Raw genomic sequence first — 21,670 nt, forward strand, 5'->3', positions numbered from 1 at the left:
GGAATGGTCATTTTTTTCCTTTTTCTCTTATTTTTCTCTTCAATTTCTTACATTTTTATCCTTTACAAGTTTAATGGTTTGGGCAAGAAAAGGGCCCACAGTCTCTCGTCTCGCGTCGAGTCATCGACTTGCCTTGGGTTCTGAAAATCGGGAGAAATCCTGTGAGCTTAAGAAATTAACGAATTTACTTAAATGATCTGAAATACAAGAATCGAAAAGTTCGATGCGACATTCTTTTAATGTAACCAAAAAAAAATTAAATATCATCCGAATTGCTGAATCGTTACAATGAGGGTACAAAGTTTTAATTATGGTAAAAACTGGAGTAGAAAGCCAAGAATGATGACACGCAGTCGTATAGCATTCCTGCACTCTTGTAGGCGCTAATATGCGTTTTACGCAAACTGACGTACTATCGCCGAATTTAGTTTCACGCAGAGTCTCTGGTGACTATTTAGCGACGGCGCGGCGCGGCGCGGCGTGTTGCCTGATAACGCTCTCATGAAGACGCACTGGTTCCTTTGTGAGCGCGTAGTCACTAACACAGACGCACATGAAACACACACAGACATTTTCACTCATTCACGTGAGATTCACGTTTTTGGCTCTTTGGAATGTAAACAAAGATTCGTAATGACGTATCGCGCATCGATTCCCATTCTCACTTGCCTCTTGTTCTTGTGACTAGAGCAAGGAAGAAAGGACCTCATTCCAAATTGTCCGTTTCAACCTTGGCCTGATCTTCGAAATATTTTCAAAGTTGATAGAGGATCTCCTCCCGAGTCTAAAACACTGACGCATTTTGAAATCGGACGATCACGGAGGGAGGGGGAGGGGAGTCAAAGTAAAAAAATTAAACTCGCAATATCTCGCTAACGCTTTGTCGTAGAAAGATGATATTGGTCTCAAAATGTAGAGAAAACCACCAGCTTTCAGGCGATAATTACAAAATTGGTCCATTTTGGAAATTTCATCCATTGTTGCCACGTTGCCGAAGTTCAAATGTTCAGTTTTTCACCTTTTTAGCTGCGACGTTGAAGGAATCGCACAAAAAGTAATCTAACTATTTTTTGATGAAAGTAGACCGTTTAAGCTTTAAAACAAGCACAAGTTCATCCTGAGGAAACAAGTTGGAGGAGAGATATGATTTTTCAAAGTGGATGTGGTACACTTGGACCTGGTTTGTTCCGAGTCCCAAGATCACCAAATGCCCCCAAACCAATCACGAATTGCAAGGTTGTGCATTTTTATACCCCATTATAGCTAATTCCCGAAGAAAATTATTAAAAAAGAACAAAATATCGAGACATATGAATGTTACAAGACTAGCCTCAGCTGACTCTCGTTGCATCAACAAAAATTCATGCCTCTTTTTCAAATCGTTTCTGTAGGATGGACTTAAATTTAAAAAGCTCAAATGGTACGATTTTATTAGCAATTCCTCTTTTTTCCTCTTATTTCTACCGAGCGAACCGTTGAAGGTAAACATACATTTTTTTATGATCGAAAACTTTGATTTCCCTGTATCCATTGCATATTACTCATTTATCCTGATCTTGTCATTTTTGACGAATGATTTAATCTAGGAGTGACCTATAAAGGTATCGCCCCAGCTAAAAATTGAAAATTTGAACTACGGCAACGTGACAGCAATGGATGACATTTTCAAAATGGACCAATTTTGTCATCATTGTCTGAAAGGTGGTGGTTTCCTCTATATTTTGAGACTAAGATCATCGCTTTACGACAAACCGTTCACGAGATATGCGAGTTGAAATATTTATCTTTGAACCCTTTTCTCTCTATCCGTACTTGTTTGATTTCAAAAATCGTCGGTGTTTTGGACTCGGAAAGTGATCCTCTATCGCGAAAAATTAAAAGCGCGATGGCGTGAGTCGTGAGGCGTGAATTCGCAATATGCTCTTCTCTAGGCTGTTAGTCAGATCCGCGAGAAAAGTTAAAAAGCGAGGCCGGATTACGTTTTTCTTACCTTCGACTGTGTTGCTCACGTAGCCTTTAAAGCACCACTACAAGTGAGACAAACGAAACCAACACAATAAGGAAATGGAGCAAGGGAAAGGACTCGCGTTGATCACGGCGCAGAGATACGACTATTCGTGCTTGATGGATGTCCGTGTTGCATCTGCAAAATTGAAGGCGCAATGGCCCGGGGCATGAACTCGCAATGCTCCGCTATGTGCTGCCAATGAGGTGTCTCTTAGATTCAGGGAGAAAAGTTAAAAAAGAGGCCCAAATAGGTCCCTCCTTTCTTCGACTGTGTTGATTTGATACTCGATTCTTTTTTGGAATGATTTGCAGACCAACATCTAAAGCTCGCGTGAACCGGCCCCATCCAATCTGCGGGGCAGGTTTTGTTAGGAAGCCTCGCAATTTGACCCGGCTTCAGCATTTAAGTGTTAATAAAAATATCATTAAAATGACTGCACCTTCCTCGCAAAAAGTCAGTATTCAACATTGGATCCAAAATAGGCCATTCAGTCTGTGAATTTCAATAAAATTTGGTTATGCTATCTCACAAAGTTAGGCTTCAATTGTTCGGTCACGTCTGAAAATATTCTCATTTCCAACAAAATTATTGCTGAATGGATCTTCCTGCCGTATATACCTGATGCATTTAATTGATTTGTTCCTATCTCTTTTTTTTACTTGCCTTACTAAACACCTTGTCCTTTGCTAGACTCAACACTCTTTTTCCCTCTCTCTCTCCTTCAAAATTTCACCTTGTACTAACTAGATTGCATGTTTCATTTTCCAATCGAGGAAGCTAAAAAGATCTTTCCAGCTGTCATGTTTCTTGGGTTCATCATTTTCAGACTTTTAGTGTTTAAAAGCAGTATTTTAGGTGGCCAGATCTGCCTCAGAATCTCTAGAAATAACGGAGCTTGGATGCGTCTGGTAGCTGTGATTTGTTCTCTTTTTTTTCGTTTCACAAGTCCATCGGTTACTTTAACACGCTCAATTTTAAAAATTTTCTCTGGGGGTGCATCCCCCCGGGAAATATCATACGACACCCCCTTAACCGGCCAAGGGTCCACGCTCTTAGATGTGAGCCAGTCCGTCCATGCGAGGAACGTTTAATTTTACGAGGGAACTGGTGTCCGATAGAAATGAATAAGGTAATTTTTGGATCGAGTAATACAAAAGGATACAGGTTATTGCACGTCCAACGAATGTCTCTCACTTTTTCTAATAACAATTTTTCTCCAGTCAAATGACATAATGCGCTTGTAAAGCCCCAAGTGGAACGCATCATTTTGTTTTTCGTCCGAAAGAACGGAAAAATTATTTTATCTAGGTCCTTAATGGAGGACCTTCCACTAACTATATGTTTGCTGCTAGATCAGAGAATGGCCGTGTTTTTTTTTTATATATATACTTCTGACCAATATTTTGGAAATCCGAAGGTTTATACAAATGCGTATTTTTGGCATCTGAATAAGGGTTTTTTTTGTTGCAAACTCGATCTTTCGGAAAATTAGTGGGTTGTGGAAAATACAAAGGTCGACTCGGGGTCAGAAGCAAAAAATAAGATATAGTAGCTCAATTATAGCTATCTGAATAAAATGATTTTTTGTCCTTCCGGACTCAAAACAACGGATCAGTTTTATATATGATTCGTGGGTGGATAATGCCATTTTGATCGGAAAACTCTCATCAGAAAAAGGGAGACATGTTTTTTGGACATGCGGTATGCAATACATGTCTGGCTAGTGTCTATGTATCCTTGGCCCCTAAATTCAAGAATTACTTCGGTTTATCTCGATCATGCATCAATTTCCAGAAAATCAAATTTTCCTTGGAAAATTCATTTTTAAATAATCCCAATTTGCCTGGAAAATGGCAGAGACAGGGACAAACCGAGGTCATACTTGGACCCAGGGCTGAATATTACACGAGAATTCGCTAATGAAGCATTCATTTTTTTTTCGGTGTATACTTGTGTAATCTTTCATATTCAACAGCGGACCAGTTTTGCGTCAATTTCAAACTTCCTGCGCGAAGAAGTATATCCTGAATTAAGAAGTCCTTTGGAACAAGGGTGTGTGCTCAAAAAGGTAGTTCCGCGGAAATCGCATTTGAAAGTTCAGAAGTGCATAGCGTTGGTACTAGCCAATATCTTCGCACGAAATTTAATTAGTTTGAAAGAACAAGTCTTTGAGAGTATACTTGCAAAAACGGAACATTGTGACTACATTCCCCTATGATCCCTACAAGATAACGTGGATCGTTGTGTAAAAAGGGTGGGGGGGGGGGCACGACTTTTTAATACACTATGTATATTTCCTGAAACTAGGAAGAATCCAGTTTCAGAAAACGCATTCTCCGGAAAAAGGGCGGATGCGCGCATACGCCTTTGTCCCAAAGAACTCCATGTAACCTGCCGGCACGGCGGTGTCTAGAAGAAAAAAATCAGTTGCACCTCATGAAATGTTAGCTCTATTTTCGAGTGACCGCGGTGTTGCGCTGTCAATTATGGGTTTGCACCTATAGATGCTTGTCTGAGGGATATTTTCTTGAAAAAGTAGCAGATTTGTCAATTGTTCATGTGCCTCCGTTTTCCTTGTTGGCATGAGATGAGATAGGTCCAGTCAGCACCCGATATCTCCGAAACGCGCCACGCCGCGCTGCGCCTCGTCGCACAGTTTACATTTGATTTAGAGCGGCCTATGCGTGAAACTAAATTCGGCGATAGTACGTTAGTTTTCTCTGGACTGCACTGCGTTTGGTGCAATGCGCGAAGTATTCCTAGAGTCTTGCAGGCGCTAACATACGTTTAACGCCGGCCGTACTGTGTTAGGCGCGACTATTCGAACTCGCGTTAGAATAATCGCGGCATCGAATAATAGAGCTTAGAAGGCCCATGTTGTGTTTCGGCTCCGTATGAGCATTACAACGTTGCCTCGTTTCTTCCGATTAAATATTTCTCTTGGAAAAGTTAGGAAAGTTCTTTATACCCAATACCATTATTCAAATCTTTTCACTTCATTTATCATCAGAAGGTAAGACATCGATGTCTTGTCAACGAACTAACCTTAACCATTAAAATGCGTTAATTTTCCAACTGTTCCCTGTTTTGCCACACTTTTACCTTAAATTAACTTTATGTTAAATTCGCGCATTCCTGTAGCAGATGTCAAGGTTTCCTTTCTCGCAATTCATGTGCCTTTTTCGCGCGATCCTCATATACTCTCTTAGACCTTTCGCGCAATTCTGGATTACCGTTTTTTGTTAAATGGGCCTGTTGCATGCAAGAGATACAGCCGTGCGAATAGACTTTTCAGAGGTTAAATGACACGAAAATTACGATGGTCACATTAAAAAAGTCTGAAATACATTCCTTATTGCGCAATTTGCGTTGTTAGGAACGCGCTTTTTCAAATTTCCCGCGTCTGGGGGCAGTTTTCTAATCACCGGAAACGAGCAAACGGCGGGCTCGGTGATTTCCGGAAGATGCCGAGTCGTTGTTGTTGTTGTTATTTGTTCCTTCAGTTTGTTTACAAACCCAACGTGATCTCTTATAGTGGTCCATATACGCTTTATGCGGTAACCAAATCGATCAACTTTTAAATATCCAACGCAATCTTTCTACATTTCATTTCACGATATCACGAGCTCCGATTTTTAGATTACCTATGTTGTCAGTTTTCGTTGACCGGAAATAGCCGCGAATTGCCGTTAATTGTTTCCGTTAGAAAACTGCCCCCAGACGCGGGAAATTTGAAAAAGCGCGTTCCTAACAACGCAAATTGCGCAGTAAGGAGTGTATTTCAGAGTTTTTTAATGTGACCATCGTAATTTTCGTGTCATTTAACCTCTACAAATTCTATTTGCACGGCTGTATCTCTTCCATGCAACAGGCCCATTCACAGTAAGTTAACAAAACATTAATGAAATACAATTTATCGAGGGACTTAATAGCATTTTCAGCTTGTCAAGTGGTCCATTCTTGTCCATAATCTATACCTATCTTTCTTTCTATTACCTTTGACGAGGTCATGCGTTTTTCTTTCCAAATTAATGTGTTTTTTTATTTCATCACTGTAATGTTTAAACAAAATGAGGATTCGACAACCGCACGGAAAAAAAATTCTAGCCCTTGAAAGCTCCGCGATGAGCAAGTCATTCTATGTATACATCGGCCAGGAACGAGTGTGTAGCCTGTTTATGCGTAGGCTGCAAAAACAAGTCGCACTCAATGGCATCCACAAAGTTAACTTTCGACCGTGTTCAAGGGTCAATGATTACTCAAAGGCTCTACGCACCAACCGACGCGACGGTTCTGGAAAGAAGTACAAAAGAATCGATAACGTCGCAAAAACACGGGTAAATAAGTCAACTTGTGTCCGTCTACCTCACCGATGCCATTAATCAAGAATTATACGTCCGTGCTAAAGAAAAACAGCCGTATGAACCTTCAGGCGTTGCCAAATTTCAATTTATAAAACTCGAATTTCCTGGTAAACTTGTGAATATTTTTCTTCCAGTTTTCCAGATAATGTTGTTTGCAATTTCACCTACAGTTCCTGAAAATTTCAAGGAAAAATATTTATAACTTTTCTCAAAAATGATCATTTTATTGAAGGAAATTTGGCAACTCTCGAATGATCATACGGCGCTCTTCCTTAGCACGGCAGTATGACTCTTCGTAACGAATCTATTGAAATCCAACCACTCTCGAATGACTTATGAATGGGCCGTGAGTTTCAAAAGCTTCAAAAGACTGGAGCCCGGCGCCTGACACCCGCATGTCATATCGTTGACTTAGATTGACATTCATTTCATCTTAAAGTACGGGAGTAGAGTGTGCTGAAAATTAAGAACCGGAAACGGTTACCTCAAACTCATTGAATGAAATGGGTCCTTTGCGAAAAAGAACCACTACAAAAAAATGGTGCCTTAACAGATAAGAAATATTACGTGTACGTTAATATTACGCGTATTTTGCGGTACTCTTCGGTTCATCTAAATTTTAGGTTCATTTGATGATTTTTTAGCCGATATGCTCTGAATCACGCCGAGTAAAGTTTTAGTCGTGGCAGAGACAATTTTTTTCTAAACCAAAAGAATCTTAAAACGACGAGGAAAATTTCGTTATCACGACTCAATATTACTTGCCTGGTTTATCATTTCCTTGGCGCAAGAAGTATTTTCCTCAGAGCAACCAGATACTCCCATAGAAAGCTGTTCTTTTGGGATCAAGAACGCAATTTTCTCGGTCTGGTAGACGATGCCGCTGGAGAAAAACTGAGCCAGCAAACTACGTGGCTGGTAGGCAAGATCTCGATTTTTCTACGAGGGAATCGATTTATTCCATTCAATCACTGGTAAAAAAAACTCCGGCCGTGGGAGCCGCAATTACGGGCTATATAGACAAACCGTCCGTTCCGGGCTCAAAGGCCGAAAATTCCGGCTGCTGAAGCCGTAGCTTCGGCCTCTGAATCCGGAGCAATCGAAGGTATGCCTCCAGCAGCCGGAATTTTCGGCCTTTGAGCCCGGAACGGACGGTATGTCCAGGCAGCCCGTAATTGCGGCTCCCACGGTCGGAATTTTTTTTTCAGTGTATGTTGAAAGAATAATTCGCGTAAATCTAAAAATTAAGGGAAGAATCACCACTCTCCACAAATATATAAAAATGTCCACAAATTCTATAAAATTTACAACTTTACACAGACCCTCAATATATTTTTTTTTTGGGGGGGGGGGGGGAGGGGAGCCTCCTCACCCTAGGGGAGCCTATTTAGAGAAGGAATAATTGGGTGAACTACTGACCTGCCCCTGAGGAGGATGGAGAGTTGCTCGTCAGCAGGAGTGGTTTCCTCGATGGCGTAGGTCTCCTGCTCACTGATTTGGTGGAAGGTGACCTCCCTGGTAAGCTCCTTGAAGTGCTTCTTGCTCACTTTGAGCGGCTTGAAGACGCGGACGTAGAGCTCGGTCAGCTCGAGTGACAGGGCCGGCGGGCAGAAGCGCCAGATGAGCAGGAGCGTGTGCACCGCGTTCAGGAACCCGAGGACCATGTTCCACAAGAAGGCGTCGAACAGACACACGTGCACCCCTGCCCATGCTGCCGAAATGAAAAAACCCGTGCTCAGCAACGCCCTGCAAGATAAAAACACATGTTAGTCAAACTTATGGGTATGTGATAAGAGAGAGAGAGAGAGAGACACATTAGCCCGACACAACAAACAACAAAAAAACACACTAAAATACAAAAAACAAGTGGGTATACAAGGCTGGAGGAGACTTAAAACAACCAGGACGTTTCGGGCCAATTACATGCCCATTCTCAACTGGAACAGAAGCCAAAAAATGTAAAAATTAAAACGAGAAAATGAGCATGCAACTGACCGAGATAGGAATCAGTGCAAACTCAGTTGTTTGACAAAGTTTGCACTGATTCCTACCTCGGTCAGTTGCATGCTCATTTTCTCGTTTTAATTTTTACATTTTTTAGCTTCTGTTCCAGTTGAGAATGGACATGTAATTGGCCCGAAACGTCCTGGTTGTATTTTAGTGTGTTCTTATTGTCTTATGGGTATGTAACCATACCTACTAGGTAGGAGAACTCTAGATGTCATATTGACATTGGCGGATCCAGCAATGTGGCAACACCGGATATCCTCCATTTAAACCTATGCTAAATAATCGATTCTTGTCGGAGCGCCTGACCCCTCCAAAAATCGATACATTTCCATAGGTTTAAATGGAGGAAAGACAATATTGCCAAATTGCTGGATCTGCCAATGCATATTGAGTGGGAGGGGAAATTCCTACACGTTCGGGCTTTTTTAAAAGAAACTACCTATTCGAGGTATAGACAAGGCTAAAATTTAGTGCCCATTTAATGTATACATACGGCTAAAATTTAGTTCCCATTTAAGGCACAGGGGGTTGATTGTTAAAATGGATAGACAGAGCTATAGACTAAGAAGACAGAGAGAAAATGAAACGATCGTATTGGTTGAAATAGGTGGTGATGGCTCCAATAGACTAAGAAAGAAAATGATGGACCAAATAACTGGTCTCTCGTGGGTGCCCGTTAGTTGGTTTATTACCTGCCTACTTTGCCCATTAAAACCACCCTTTTCCGCCTATAGGATCCCTCTATATCCCTTTTGTCTCCCCTGTCTATAGCTTTGTCTATGAATTTCAACAATCAGCCCGCAGATGCGGCTAAAATTTTGGCAGGCTACGACTAGGTTAAGGGGGTTGGTTGCGTAAGAAGCAGGATCATTTTGACCCCAAGGGGTCTTGTGTAATGGAGATGTTGCATGTGTGAGGGATTTCTGATTTGACCATTGATTCTTATGTAAAAGTTCGCGAGAAACACGATGATGCCACTGATTTTCTTTGAAATTATCTCCCAAACTCAAAAAAAGCTCTCAAAGTGGAGGCCAAAATGGAGGAGATATCCCATCCTACCCTGAGAGTCCACCTCTACATCAAGACAAACTCTCCATGCAAAGATAGGGAGCAAATACATTAGCAGGGCTGCCGTGTTTTCAGTTTTGGAGTCCCCAAATAAAGTGGCAACCCTGCTAATGTATTTGCTCCCCATCTATGTATGGAGAGTTTGTTTTGATGTAGAGGTGGACTCTCAGGGTAGGGTGGGATATCCCCTCCATTTTGGCCTCGACTTGAGAGCTTTTTTTGAGCTTGGGAGATGATTTCAGAGAAAACCAGTGGCACCATCGTGTTTCTCGCGAACTTTTACATAAGAATCAATAGTCAAATCGCAAATCCTTCACACATGCAACATCTCCATTGTTAAGTGTGAGAAGATTTGTATTTTTCACTAATAATTTTAAAAAAAACTCTTATTACGAACCTGAGGAGTAAGACGCTGGGTTTGTAGGTTCGCGGCGCCAGGAAGGCGGACACGAAACAGAGGTTAGAGAACTGGAAGAGGTTATGCTGGGCCGCCTCCCACTCGCCGCAGTAGGACCCCTCTTCAGCAGTGCCGTTGGTGACGTTCAGGGCGCTGTCGTTGTCCGCGTCCAGCATCAGGTTGTACAGGTCCCAGCCCGCACTCGGACCAGCGAAACTCAAATTCGCCATCCCTGAATCCCTTTTTGTTCGCTTCCTCGCTTTCGGGGTCTTGGGTCTACAGGTCACGGATTCGACAGGGATGATCGCGAACACTAAGATCACTTCGTAGTATCGAACCAATGCCAGCCGCTTGACTTCGAATGACCTCTCCATCACAGTGACCTGATGACCTCACCTCGATGACCTCACCCGGCGACCAGACCCGATGAATCTACGTCTTTTTCAGTCGGCCTATCTTCATTTTGGTCATGCTCTCACCGGAGGGATATACCTTTTACTCTCGGCGCAATATTAGGTCGAGGGGTATAATCGTTTTCTTTCCTTAGCTCATGTGTTCCTTGTTTGAAAACATTTTCGACTGGAGATCTTTCTTGATGGTCATCCAGAATTAGGTTAAGGTATAAGCTGGCCCTTGTCTTCCTATATGTTGGTATTGTTCCTGCAACAAATCAAATAAAACATGGTGAAGGTTACTTTCTAAAAATGATTAAACAGTGACTTTTACGAAAAAAGGAACCTTGGCGCTCTTTTCGGGTAGAGGAGTGCATCATGAGCATATTGCCGCAGACATCCATACATGTCGATTATTGAAAGCGAAGTTATAACAGTTTGAGATTTTCAGTTGAAAAAACGTTAGATTTTAGGATATTTTAAAATATAAATATACTGTAAATGAGACTCGTATATTACCGAATTAAAGTTTAACTTAACAACTTTTATTTTCACAAAAATGAATTAGTTTACCCACAGCTTTTTTCTTTTTTATTAACAACAAGACAGTGTAGAGCGTAGTCCGCCAAAAAATTAAACACCAGTACTTAGAGCAGCATGCCTAGTAAAAAGCATGCCTATTAAATCCGTCTTCTCCGGCTAAAGTTCCTTTTTCCGTGGATAGTCTTAAGTATCCACAATTAGTGTACTTAAGACATACACAAGTATATCATCACATGTGTATGTCAAGGCATACGCGATACACAAGTACTCAAAACCATGAGGTGCAGCGAGGCAAATGAACGCAAGCACACCTTGGAAAGTAGTCACGCCTTCAACTTTCAAGGATGGCTTCACGAGCAACTATTTTAACGTCAATGTATTTTATTGCATCTCCCATTTTTGAGGGCGACACTGCTCCGCAGTGTTCTGCACAGCAATCTTGAGCACATCAAGACTGCCGTCCGATGTAAAAACGCCAAAACTATTTTAATTTTTTTCTGACAAAATTTTCTTTACAAAAAACCTAACAAATATTCATCCCTCATTTTTCGATACGCCTCCGCCACACCATTTGGAACGAAAAATAATAAAATGAAGCTATTGGCAATTGAACTTTCTCGTATTGGAACACATTTTCTTGTTGTGCTGGAAAAAAATAAAAAAATTGTGTGGAGTTACGGCGTTTTTGATGTGGACAGCAGAAGAGGGATAGGTCCTTAGTTCCAGGGGCGGACTGGCCCGGGTGGGCGGTTGGGGATCCCCAACCATCAATTCTCTAGAAACCTCTCTGGGGCCCCCTCGAGGGCTTAAAAAGAACATACAAAATTTCACTCAAGGGAAAAGAAAATTTGTAAGACTTCAAAATGAGCGGCATTGGCGCCTAGAAGGTAACATTGGGGCCCCAGTCTTGAACTGCAAGGAGTGCAATGGGCCTTGAAATTCGGAAGAGCACCCAGGCCCGGGACTTTTGAATGAAAGGGGCCCTAATGAAAAACGCAGATCTCCGCACTTGACTGGAGACCAGTGATGGTTCAGGCTGTTACAAAAGCGCCGGGACCCCTGACCTATGACTCCAAGGGCCCCATTTGAAACATTCGTTTCTTCAAGGGGCCCCAGTGATATAAGTTGGGGGCCCGCATTTCGAAGACTATAGTTTTTAGCTTCTTAAACCGGCTTGGAATTTTGAGGATCCCGATGAATATAAAATACTATGAAGGATCGAGAAAATCTTTCCAAAAACCACGGATGGATTGAATCAAATTAAGGGAGCGCTGGAGAATAGAGAAAGAGGAATATGAGGAGGGGGCCGCCCAGATGTTTATCTAGTGACTTGCAATTAGACAAAATCAGGCTGCGGTCGCCAGGCCCGGAGACGGGGAGGGGGAGGGCTTCGGGGGCTCAAACGCCCTCCGAAAGCAAAGAAAAGGGAGGAAAGAGAGAAGGAAAGAGGAGACAGAAGATGAGAAAGTGCGAGAAAAGAAGAAGTTTGAGACCGTCGAAGATATTTATCTCTTTTAATGTATAGTTTCAAATGAAAACACCGTGTTCATTTCTAAAACTTTCGTCCAAAAAGCCTCTAAATGCGTCCAAATAGAGTTGAAATTTCAAAAATTTTCCAGCTTTGTTGGATGTAACAATTTGAAAGTATTTCGTGTATAAGTAAAATAAAATGTAATTTTCCTGCAGAAATTGATGGAAAATTTGCGTCACGGAAGCCTCGAAATGCGTCCTAATAGAGTTAAAATTTCAAAAATTTTCAGGATCTTCTTGAGTGTATACATACATTTTTGCTGAAAGTCAAAACGGAAACGTAATTTTTCTGCAGACATTGATGGAAAATCTGCCTCAAAATGCGACCAATTAGATTACAAATTTCTAAAATTGGGGGGGGGGGAGGGGAGGAAAGTTGCTTGTTTGTTACCCTAAAATATTGTTAAGTTTCAGGTTTCATGGCTCTGTCCTCTCATCTTTGTTATAGTATTCCTTAATATTTGCTTCAGTTTCAAAAAAAAGTACAGTAAATAGGTGAAGTGCATCACTTTTGAACACTCAAATTTTTCACAAATTTTAAGCTAAGACCGCCTAAAATTTGATCTAGTGAGGGGCTCTTTTTGAAAAATTTTCCGGGGGAGGCCCCCCGGACCCCCCTCTACGCTGGGGGTGTCCCCCCAGACCCCCCCATGGGGCTCCTGTGCCAGCTTCGCCCAACCAACGATTTTGTACCCAGTCCGCCCCTGCTTAGTTCACTCATCGTCGACGAATATTACGCATACTGCCGTGCTAAGGCAAAACGCCGTTTGAGCCTTCAAGCGTTGCCAAATTTCCCCTGGCAAATCCTTAATTTTCAGGAAAATTTTTGAATGTATGTCTACCAATTTCTCAGATAATTTTGTTTGTAATTTGATATAAAACGTCTGAAAATTTCAAGGAAGAATATTCGTAATTTTCCTCATGAATTAACATTTTATCGAAGGAAATTTGCCAACTCTCGAATGTTCATATGGCGTTCTTCCCTAGCACGGCAGCATAATCATTTATAAGGTATGTTGGAATTCATTGCTCGCATGTTGGTGAATAGATGCTGAATATAAACCGGAGTTACTATCCAGCAGCGAGAACACATTTTCTGGATCACGACACAATTATCGACACATTTTGCAACGCGCGGAACGTAATCCTTTCAGAGTACATTGTCTCATACGCAGCGCTGGAGGATTTCCAGCCAAATTCGCCCGCTTCGCACCGGCCCCGCCGGAACGATGCAGAGATTTGCATCGCAGCTCATAATTGCAACGAGTGCTGAAAACAGGAAAGCTCCACGGTTGCTTCATTAGACTTTTGTTTCGGGACCATGTGAGAAACGCGCAAATAGGGTTTTTTATTATTTTTTCTCTTCATCCCCTTCCGCCGTCGCACAGTGGATCCAGTCAATACGCGAGGTCGCGGACGAAACTTGGAAACTTTAAAAGCTTGCAACTCCGTTTATACCAAAGTTTGAGGTTAGAAAAGTAATTTCATTGGTTTTTTCGTGAAATTAGCTTCCATGAGCACCCCTTGAAATTTAAAAATGTGACGGAATAAACAACAAAATTTGCAGTTCCAGTCAAAAATTTCATGTCCGACCTCTCTAATGGAGATGTTGCATGTGTGAGGAATTTGCGATTTGACTGTTGATTCTTATGTAAAAGTTCGCGAGAAACACGATGGTGCCACTGGTTGTCTCTGAAATCAACTCCCAAGCTCAAAAAGAGCTCTGAAGTTGAGGCCAAAATGGAGGGAATATCCCACGCTACCTGAGAGTCCACCTCTACACCAAGACAAACTCTCCATGCAAAGATAGAGAGCAAATACATTGGCAGGGCTGCCACTTTATTTGGGGACTCTAAAACTGAAAACACGGCATCCCTGCTAATGTATTTGCTCCCTATCTTTGCATGGAGAGTTTGTCTTGATGTAGAGGTGGACCCTCAGGATAGCGTGGGATATCCCCTCCATTCTGGCCTCAACTTGAGAGCTTTTTTTGAGCCTGGGAGATGATTTCAGAAAAAACCAGTGGCACCATCGTGTTTCTCTCGAACTTTTACGTAAGAATTAATAGTCAAATCGCAAATTCCTCACACATGCAACATCTCCATTAGAGAGGAATAAGCAACAAAATTTACAGTCTCAGTCAGAAATTTCATGTCCGACCTCTCTAATTGACGCGATCCATTGTGCGCCGCCGCTCCCTCAAGCCTGCTTTTAGTCTACAAACTTTTCATGCATCGTTTCGCAGGCATCATATTCCAACCCTACAGGATAGCTATTCAGCATGACGCTCCTCTCTAGCCATGGCGGGAGCTCAGCACCCTAGGTAAGTTTAATTTAGCGCGAATATTAGAGCCTCTAGAAAAATAAAAGTTATACAATTCTAACGATATTCGGTTGGAATCTTCCGCAACGCAATTTTCCACGATGTGGAACACCGCATTGCAGTGGGATTTCACACGCTAGCGTTTTTGGATGCCGGTCTTCTATGTCTTAAATTTTCTTGAGCCATGGTGGGGCTAATTTTGATTTCGCGTTTTTAGGGATGAATTAGGAGCGTTCAGAAAAAAGGAAACCTTGTCGATGGCGAAACTCAGCTGAAATCAAAGAATTCAATTTTTCATTCCGTAAATTTGACCGAATTTAGTTTGGTTCGATTAAGAAACGAAACGTCAAAAGTTATTTTTTTTTACTTTAAAAGGGAACGGCATGTGAATCTCAGACAAATATATCACGTATCAAAAGAAAGTTTGCTTACAATGACATTTTCAATTATTTCATGACACACCGCGCAGCGGAGAATAAAAACAACTTTCCTAAAATTTACTTCACTGAGAATTAAATATACCTAAAATTTAAATAATCATCACATTTAATTTGATCGTGGAGATTTCTATGAGCGCATTTCCCATCCAAACACTTCTCGACGCTCTGATTTTATTCGGTGTGGGTAAAAAATCGTCTATTGTTGTAATATTGGTAATGAATGGTGCAGAACGCGCGCTCATATCACAGAATTTTCATCAGTTAATTACAGAATCAGTTCCTCTTAAAGAGTTTGCCGATTCCAGCAAAATCAAAAATTTTTACTTTCAAATCCCGCTAATCACTAAGCGCTTTTTTAATATCTATGTATCGTATAACTTCCCCTTTTTTCCCCCGCTCCGCAGCTAGCACAAGCGTTAATTTACGTGTTCTCTGAGAAGGGCTCAGGTTAATCAAGCAATTCAATTCAAATTATTCAGGTTAATCAATATGGGTGCCAGCAGCGTGGCGTGCTTTGCGATATATCGATTGATCTGCCATTTAAACCTATGAAAATAGATCGATAGACAGGGTCTTCGCAACGAACACCTTGATAATCGATTCCTTATCACGGATTCAAACGGAGAAATATCGATAATCGATCATTCACGCCTCGCCACTGATGGGCGCCAAATTTCTACGCTGTTACTGGACAGTTGTGGATGAAGCTCATGCAAACGAAACCAGGACTCCACAAAATGGGTTCGGTCACGAAAGGAGACCTGCCCCCTCACCTCCTTCTACAACCCCTTCCCATACTTTACACCCCATATCTGAGTGGAACCACCCGTAATGCATGCAGTTATTCCTCTTTTATTTTCTTTTTATGCTTACTCGAGACGCTTATTGATGTTAAAACGAGGGAAACACATGTCTCGATTAACGACGTCACAAATTTCATGTTGCAATTATTTGTAATACACAAGTTTATCAAACATTAATATTTCTCCATTCACGTGTCATTACTTGTTCTTTCATTTGAACGAATGAAAAATTTACGACCTCGTAAAAATAAACTTGTAGATGTTGTAATGTTGGTAACATGCATAGCTAGAATTGTAATTATCATCACATGCCTATATAATGTCAGATAAATATTGTATATTTATTTAAATGTGTATAATATCCATATGTACGATGGAATATTAACTTTTTTACAGAAATAAATGGACTTCTTTCGCAAAAATGAACGTAATTGCATAATGTTTTCTTTATTTCATAGTGGAAGCTTCCATCAATATTCTGTTTATTTCATGAAAACAAGCTTTCAATATGAATTTGGCATTATTCCAAAAGTGCTTTATATTACCTCAAATTCGGAGCTACGGAAGAAAAGAGGGAAAACAAGTTTTATCTAAATATCCGCGAACCTTTCCTGCGTCCTCACGAGAGTATAAAAGAATTTAATCCTAGAATCTGATAGATAGACAGTAGATAGATAAGATATGAGAAAATTTATCGCGAGGCTTCGTAAAAGTGGGTCAGTAAAATATGAATTGCTTTTGATTATTGAAATTGTTTTAGTGTGCGGAAATTTCAGATACTATATCCTGTTCATTAAAACGTTCCTTCTCATAATTTTTCCCCCTACCCGTTTTATCGGAAGCATCCAAATAGACTTGAACGAAACATGCATGTTTTTAAACTCACAGTCGGTGATGAGAAAATTTGCAACTGCGCGCGCCAGTATAATCTCAGCAGTAACCGTTATTTTTTGCCATCACATCAAAGCGACACTGCTAGAGGCGCTCTGAGCAACTATTCCACCACAGAAGTATTGCACAGTATCAAACGTAATTGAAGGCGCACCGGCGTATCTAAATCGACTGGTATCGTTTACCAATGTGTAAAGACCTATTGATCCTACAATGAGCGGTTACTGTTCAATTTTTTTTTTTTTTTTTTTTTTTTTGAGACTTTGTGTCGGGTGGTATTTTTGACGGGAAACTTGAATTTCAACTGGAATTTTCAAAATTGAGGAATCCAAGATGTGGACTAAAATGTCAATGCAGTTAAGTCAATGCACCGCGGCATTGGTCCAAGAGGTTTTTTTTACCAGTGTAAATCAGGGGTTATCTTGCCACCTGAACTTTTGGTTTCAGTGAAACATGGTACGTACGAATATGTTTTGATAGGAAACTCGAATTTTGAGTCAAGTTTTCAAAAATAAAACATTAAAGATGGCGGATATGGCCTCAATGTAATCACAGGGCCAATTAAATCATATTTGATCTTCTCAATAAATTTCCGCATCTTTCAACTTTACCCACAGATACGTTCAATTTCAAATCTTACTAGGCTTCTCCCAATAACACCAATTAACGTAAGTTCGCACACTTCATTTCTTCCGCCTTCAGACATCATTCTCGTCCGTTTTCTTTTGTTCCTTCAAGTAACGAACGCGTAGTGTCGTGCTCACGACAACTCATTTCACGACTGCAAATATTTGAGAAGCTGCATGTTTACTCCCCCTCCCTCTTAGCTCACCCTCTCGCTCCTTCTACCCTCCGCCTACCACCGTCTCTTCTGTGCTTGCCTCGTTACCCTCTCTCGCTTCCGCCCTGTACCAATTAGAGTATCGATTCGGTCATAAAACAAAAACAAACGAAAAATAAGAGCAACGGCCTCGGAAAGTTTGGCCTCCCGTGACAAGTCCGAACATGCAGCTTTGACGAATTTCCAAGCCACAATTCGGTTTGTATACAACCATCACTGAAAAAAAATTCTCGGCGTTTTTACCAAGGTCCGTTGGTACCTTTACCATCTCACTTTTTTTACCAATCATTGGTAATTTTACCAAGACAGACTGGTAAGCTTACCTAAAAATTGGTATTTTTACTGTTTTTTCAGGTAAGAATACCACTTTTATTGGTAATCAATTCCCGGTAATTTTGCCATTTTATCTCGGTAATTCTACCACAGTCGATAAAAAATATTGGCGTTTTTACCAAGGTCCAGTAAAATTACCGAGAAAGTTCAATAATTTTACCGAGATTTCTCGGTAAGATTACCAATTCCATAAATGGTAATTTTACCAAGAAAAACTGGGATCAAATAGAACCCTGAATTCTTGGTAATTTTACCCTTTTCTTAGTAAATACACCGAGATTTTTTTTTACAGTGAGAGGAAAATATTTATAATAATCGGCTCCCTCTCATTGACAAAAAAGAGGATCCATGATCCCTGTGAATATTGTTTGTTGTTTGACTACCAGACGAAGTTTATCCTCTATTCTAATAAAATCTGAAATAAAAATAACAAATTTCGATGAGATCTCCTCAAAATCCTCCGCAAAAAGCCATTTTCACGAGAAGTTTGGAAATCAACTCTTAAATGAGGTATTCACAAAAAATTTTAACAGTAAAAAAATATAAAAATTATGTAGGATTAAACAAATGATTTCATTTGTACTTTACTTGTGCCTCTTGATCAATGTCTATTTTGAACACTTATTTCATGTTTAGGAGGTAATATCTACACTTCTGATTAAGTGATTCATTTTCCTTTTGGAATTTGTGAAGTGAATATGATATGTGCTTAAATTCATAACTTGTCTGAAGGCCCATTATCAAACTTTTGGGACCAAAATGATCCAGTCGTGCTCGTTCTTACGTATCTCCTCAAAATTATTGAATTAAAAGCAATTTAATATCCATTTTTGAGTTAAGAGTCACCCGAGTCATTTGCATCTTATTTTACAGGATATTAAAAAGTATACCGCAATAGAACATCACAATTTCTGATGGATTTTTTTCCCCCAAAGAAGGGATTTTACGAAGGACACATAAAATTTCCCAGAAATTGTGCTGTGCCAATACAGCATTTTCTGTTGAAACTTCAAGTTTTGACTTTCGACTCAGCAAGTTGACAAAAATCGCTTTTCTAAAGAGTTAGCCTCCGTCCACGTTGCACGAATGTACGGTGCATCCCTAGTAGCGGAACAATTTTTTTTTTTTTCAAAAAAAAAGTATTAAAAAAAACATATCTGTTATCTAAATAGTAGTTTTATATTAAAAAACGTGTAACGCTTATATGAAAAAAAAAAATCTGCAAAGTTCAGACTTGACCATGAAATATGAAAAGCGATAAAAGCTACATAAGGTAATTTTTTTTATAAACAAGTTTTTAATTTTTTTATATAACGCTTGCATTCAAAAGTGAACATTTTTATGTGACTATTATGTAAAAAAGGTCATCATTTTCGTGAGCTTTCCGCGAATCAGAAGATTTTTTAGTATGTTTGCGAAAAGCTCCCGAAAATTATGACTTTTTTATATAATAGTTACATAAAAATGTTCACTTTTAACTTTCGTATGCATGTATTATATGAAAGAAAATTAACTTTCGTACATAATCTTTATCTTTTCCTTCTATGGTTCTGCTACTGGGAATCGTACGTTTGCATCACCGCACATTTTCGGAAGAGCGCTTATTTCCTCTTAAAAGTTGGAGGGAGTATACGAAAAATCAAGTGTACATGTAATTGTTTGATGATGTGTCATTTCACCGCACGACAGTTTGCTGCGGACGTTTCTATCCGCGGAAACTTTCCGCCCCACGACTTTCTCTCCACCGCCACTTTTGTTTACGAATAAAACGTCGCTCCTCCGGCGTGAAGGCGTGTCTCAATTTCAACGTGAACCCTGTTCTCCGTATTACTCTATGCGCTCCGGGGTTCATATAGGGATCGAGATACGCCCTTACGTCAGAGGAGTGAAGAAAAGAGGAACCGAAGGAATTCCCTCCTAGACAATGCGGACCCCGATCCGGAGTTTAAAAGTTTGCCATGCTGCCAGCGCTGTCAGAAACTTAGCTGACACGGGGTGGTGACCTATGCTCCCGTGCTAAGGAAGAACGCCGTATGAACATTCACGAGTTGCCAAATTGCCCTTTAAAAAACATGGATTTTTTACAACATTCATGCATGTTTTTCCCTGAAATTTTCAGATATTTTAGATTAAATCGCGTACAAAATTGTCTAAAAATTTTGGAAAAAACATCCACAAATTACCCAGTAATTTCGGTTTTTATCGAAGGAAACTTGGCAACGTCTAAAGGTTCATACGGCGTTCTTCCTTAGCACGGCAGTATGCAACCGCGTATAATCCAGTATCACGTAACACAGCGTACCATATAATCTCGTGTAACTCTAACCTAAAATGTTCTATACACTGCCGTGCTAAGGAGGAACGCATATGAACATTCGAGAGTTTCCAAATTTCCTCGGATAAAACATGTATTTTTCAGGAAAGTCATTCATGTTTCTCCTTGACAATTTCAGATACTTAAGATCAAATTGTGAATAAAATTCTCTGAACATTTGGAGGAAAAATCTTCACATGTTTCTTGAAAAATTCATATTTTATCAGAGCAAATTTGACAACGTCTGAAGGCTCATACGGCGTTCTTCCTTAGCACGGCAGTACAGTGGTCCCTCTTTGTAACGACTATCGTTATAACGAGAACATCTCTGAAGCAAGGAAATCGGTTAGTCCCTTGAACTTCCTACATTAAATAGTGTATTTTACTCCCGACGTTAGAGGCGTGGTAACGGAGCAAGTCTCTCTGTAGCGGGACGCCGCACAGTGGATCGCGTCAATAGGAGAGGTCGGACAAAATTTCGAAACTTTAAACGCTTATAACTCCATTTATACGAAACTTTGAAGGTCTGAAAGTGGTTTCAGTGGTTTTCTCGTAAAATTTTCTTTTAGGAGCACCCCTAAAAGTTGAAAATATGACGAAATAAATATAAAAATTTGTAGTTTCAGCCAAAATTTTCATGTCCGACCTCTCCGATTGACTCGGTCCACTGTGCGCCGTCGACCTGGCTCATGGCTCAAATTGCAGGTCCATACCTAGGAATCTGCCTTCTCAAGAGAGTAAACAATTACTGCCGCCGTTATTTACGGATTTCCAGCGGCTGACAAATCAATGCAGTTTCAGAAAAGGGGATAACCGCTTGTAAATGAACAGGAGGAAATTAGTTAGATTTAATGTAATTTTTTCCAATTATTTTAAAATACATTAATCTATACAAAGCGTACAAAAACCTGATGGTAGTAACAAGTTGAAAAACGTTGACTCCGCGAGTTTAACTAGTCGCGCCGAACACAGCGCGGTCAGCGCGACACGCGTATTAGCGCCTACAAGACTGAAGGAATACTTCTCGCATTGCGCCAAACACCATGCGGTCGGCGCGAGCCGCGAAGCGCCTACAAGACCGCAGAAATACTTCACGCATTGCGCGTTCGCTACGGGTGCGCTATTCAATCTTTTAAAAGTCTGTGCCGAACCATCACGCCGCGCCGGACCTGCCACGGTGTACACCATTTCCGACCAGTGCACACCGCGAGCCTGCAACCCTGGTATCGAAGGTATTTTGCACCCTTGAATGGTACTGGTACCTTAGTCTATTCTGTCATTGCTGTCGGAGTTCCTCCATCGTTTCTGATCAACTATCGTTATAATGAGAACCTCTCTGTAGCGAGGAAATCGGTCAGTCCCTTGAGTTCTCGTTATAGGGATAGAATACTGTATTCGCGCTCCCAGGTAGGT

General features: G+C 40.7%; 1 protein-coding gene across 1 annotated transcript in view; it reads right to left on the bottom strand.

Moving 5' to 3' along the window:
* The window catches only part of LOC109044383 (popeye domain-containing protein 1), a 52,000-nt gene that overhangs the window by 21,111 nt on the left and 9,219 nt on the right, over positions 1–21,670 (bottom strand). The window contains exons 2-3 of the mRNA XM_019062087.2: positions 9,848–10,507; positions 7,792–8,118 (exon numbers count right to left, since the gene is read on the bottom strand). Of these exons, the coding sequence (XP_018917632.2) occupies positions 7,792–8,118; positions 9,848–10,221 (701 nt within the window). The 5' untranslated portion in view covers positions 10,222–10,507. The remainder of the gene's footprint in view (positions 1–7,791; positions 8,119–9,847; positions 10,508–21,670) is intronic.

The sequence above is a fragment of the Bemisia tabaci genome, chromosome 8 (genome assembly GCF_918797505.1).
Source record: "Bemisia tabaci chromosome 8, PGI_BMITA_v3".
Taxonomy (NCBI): Eukaryota; Metazoa; Arthropoda; class Insecta; order Hemiptera; family Aleyrodidae; genus Bemisia; species Bemisia tabaci.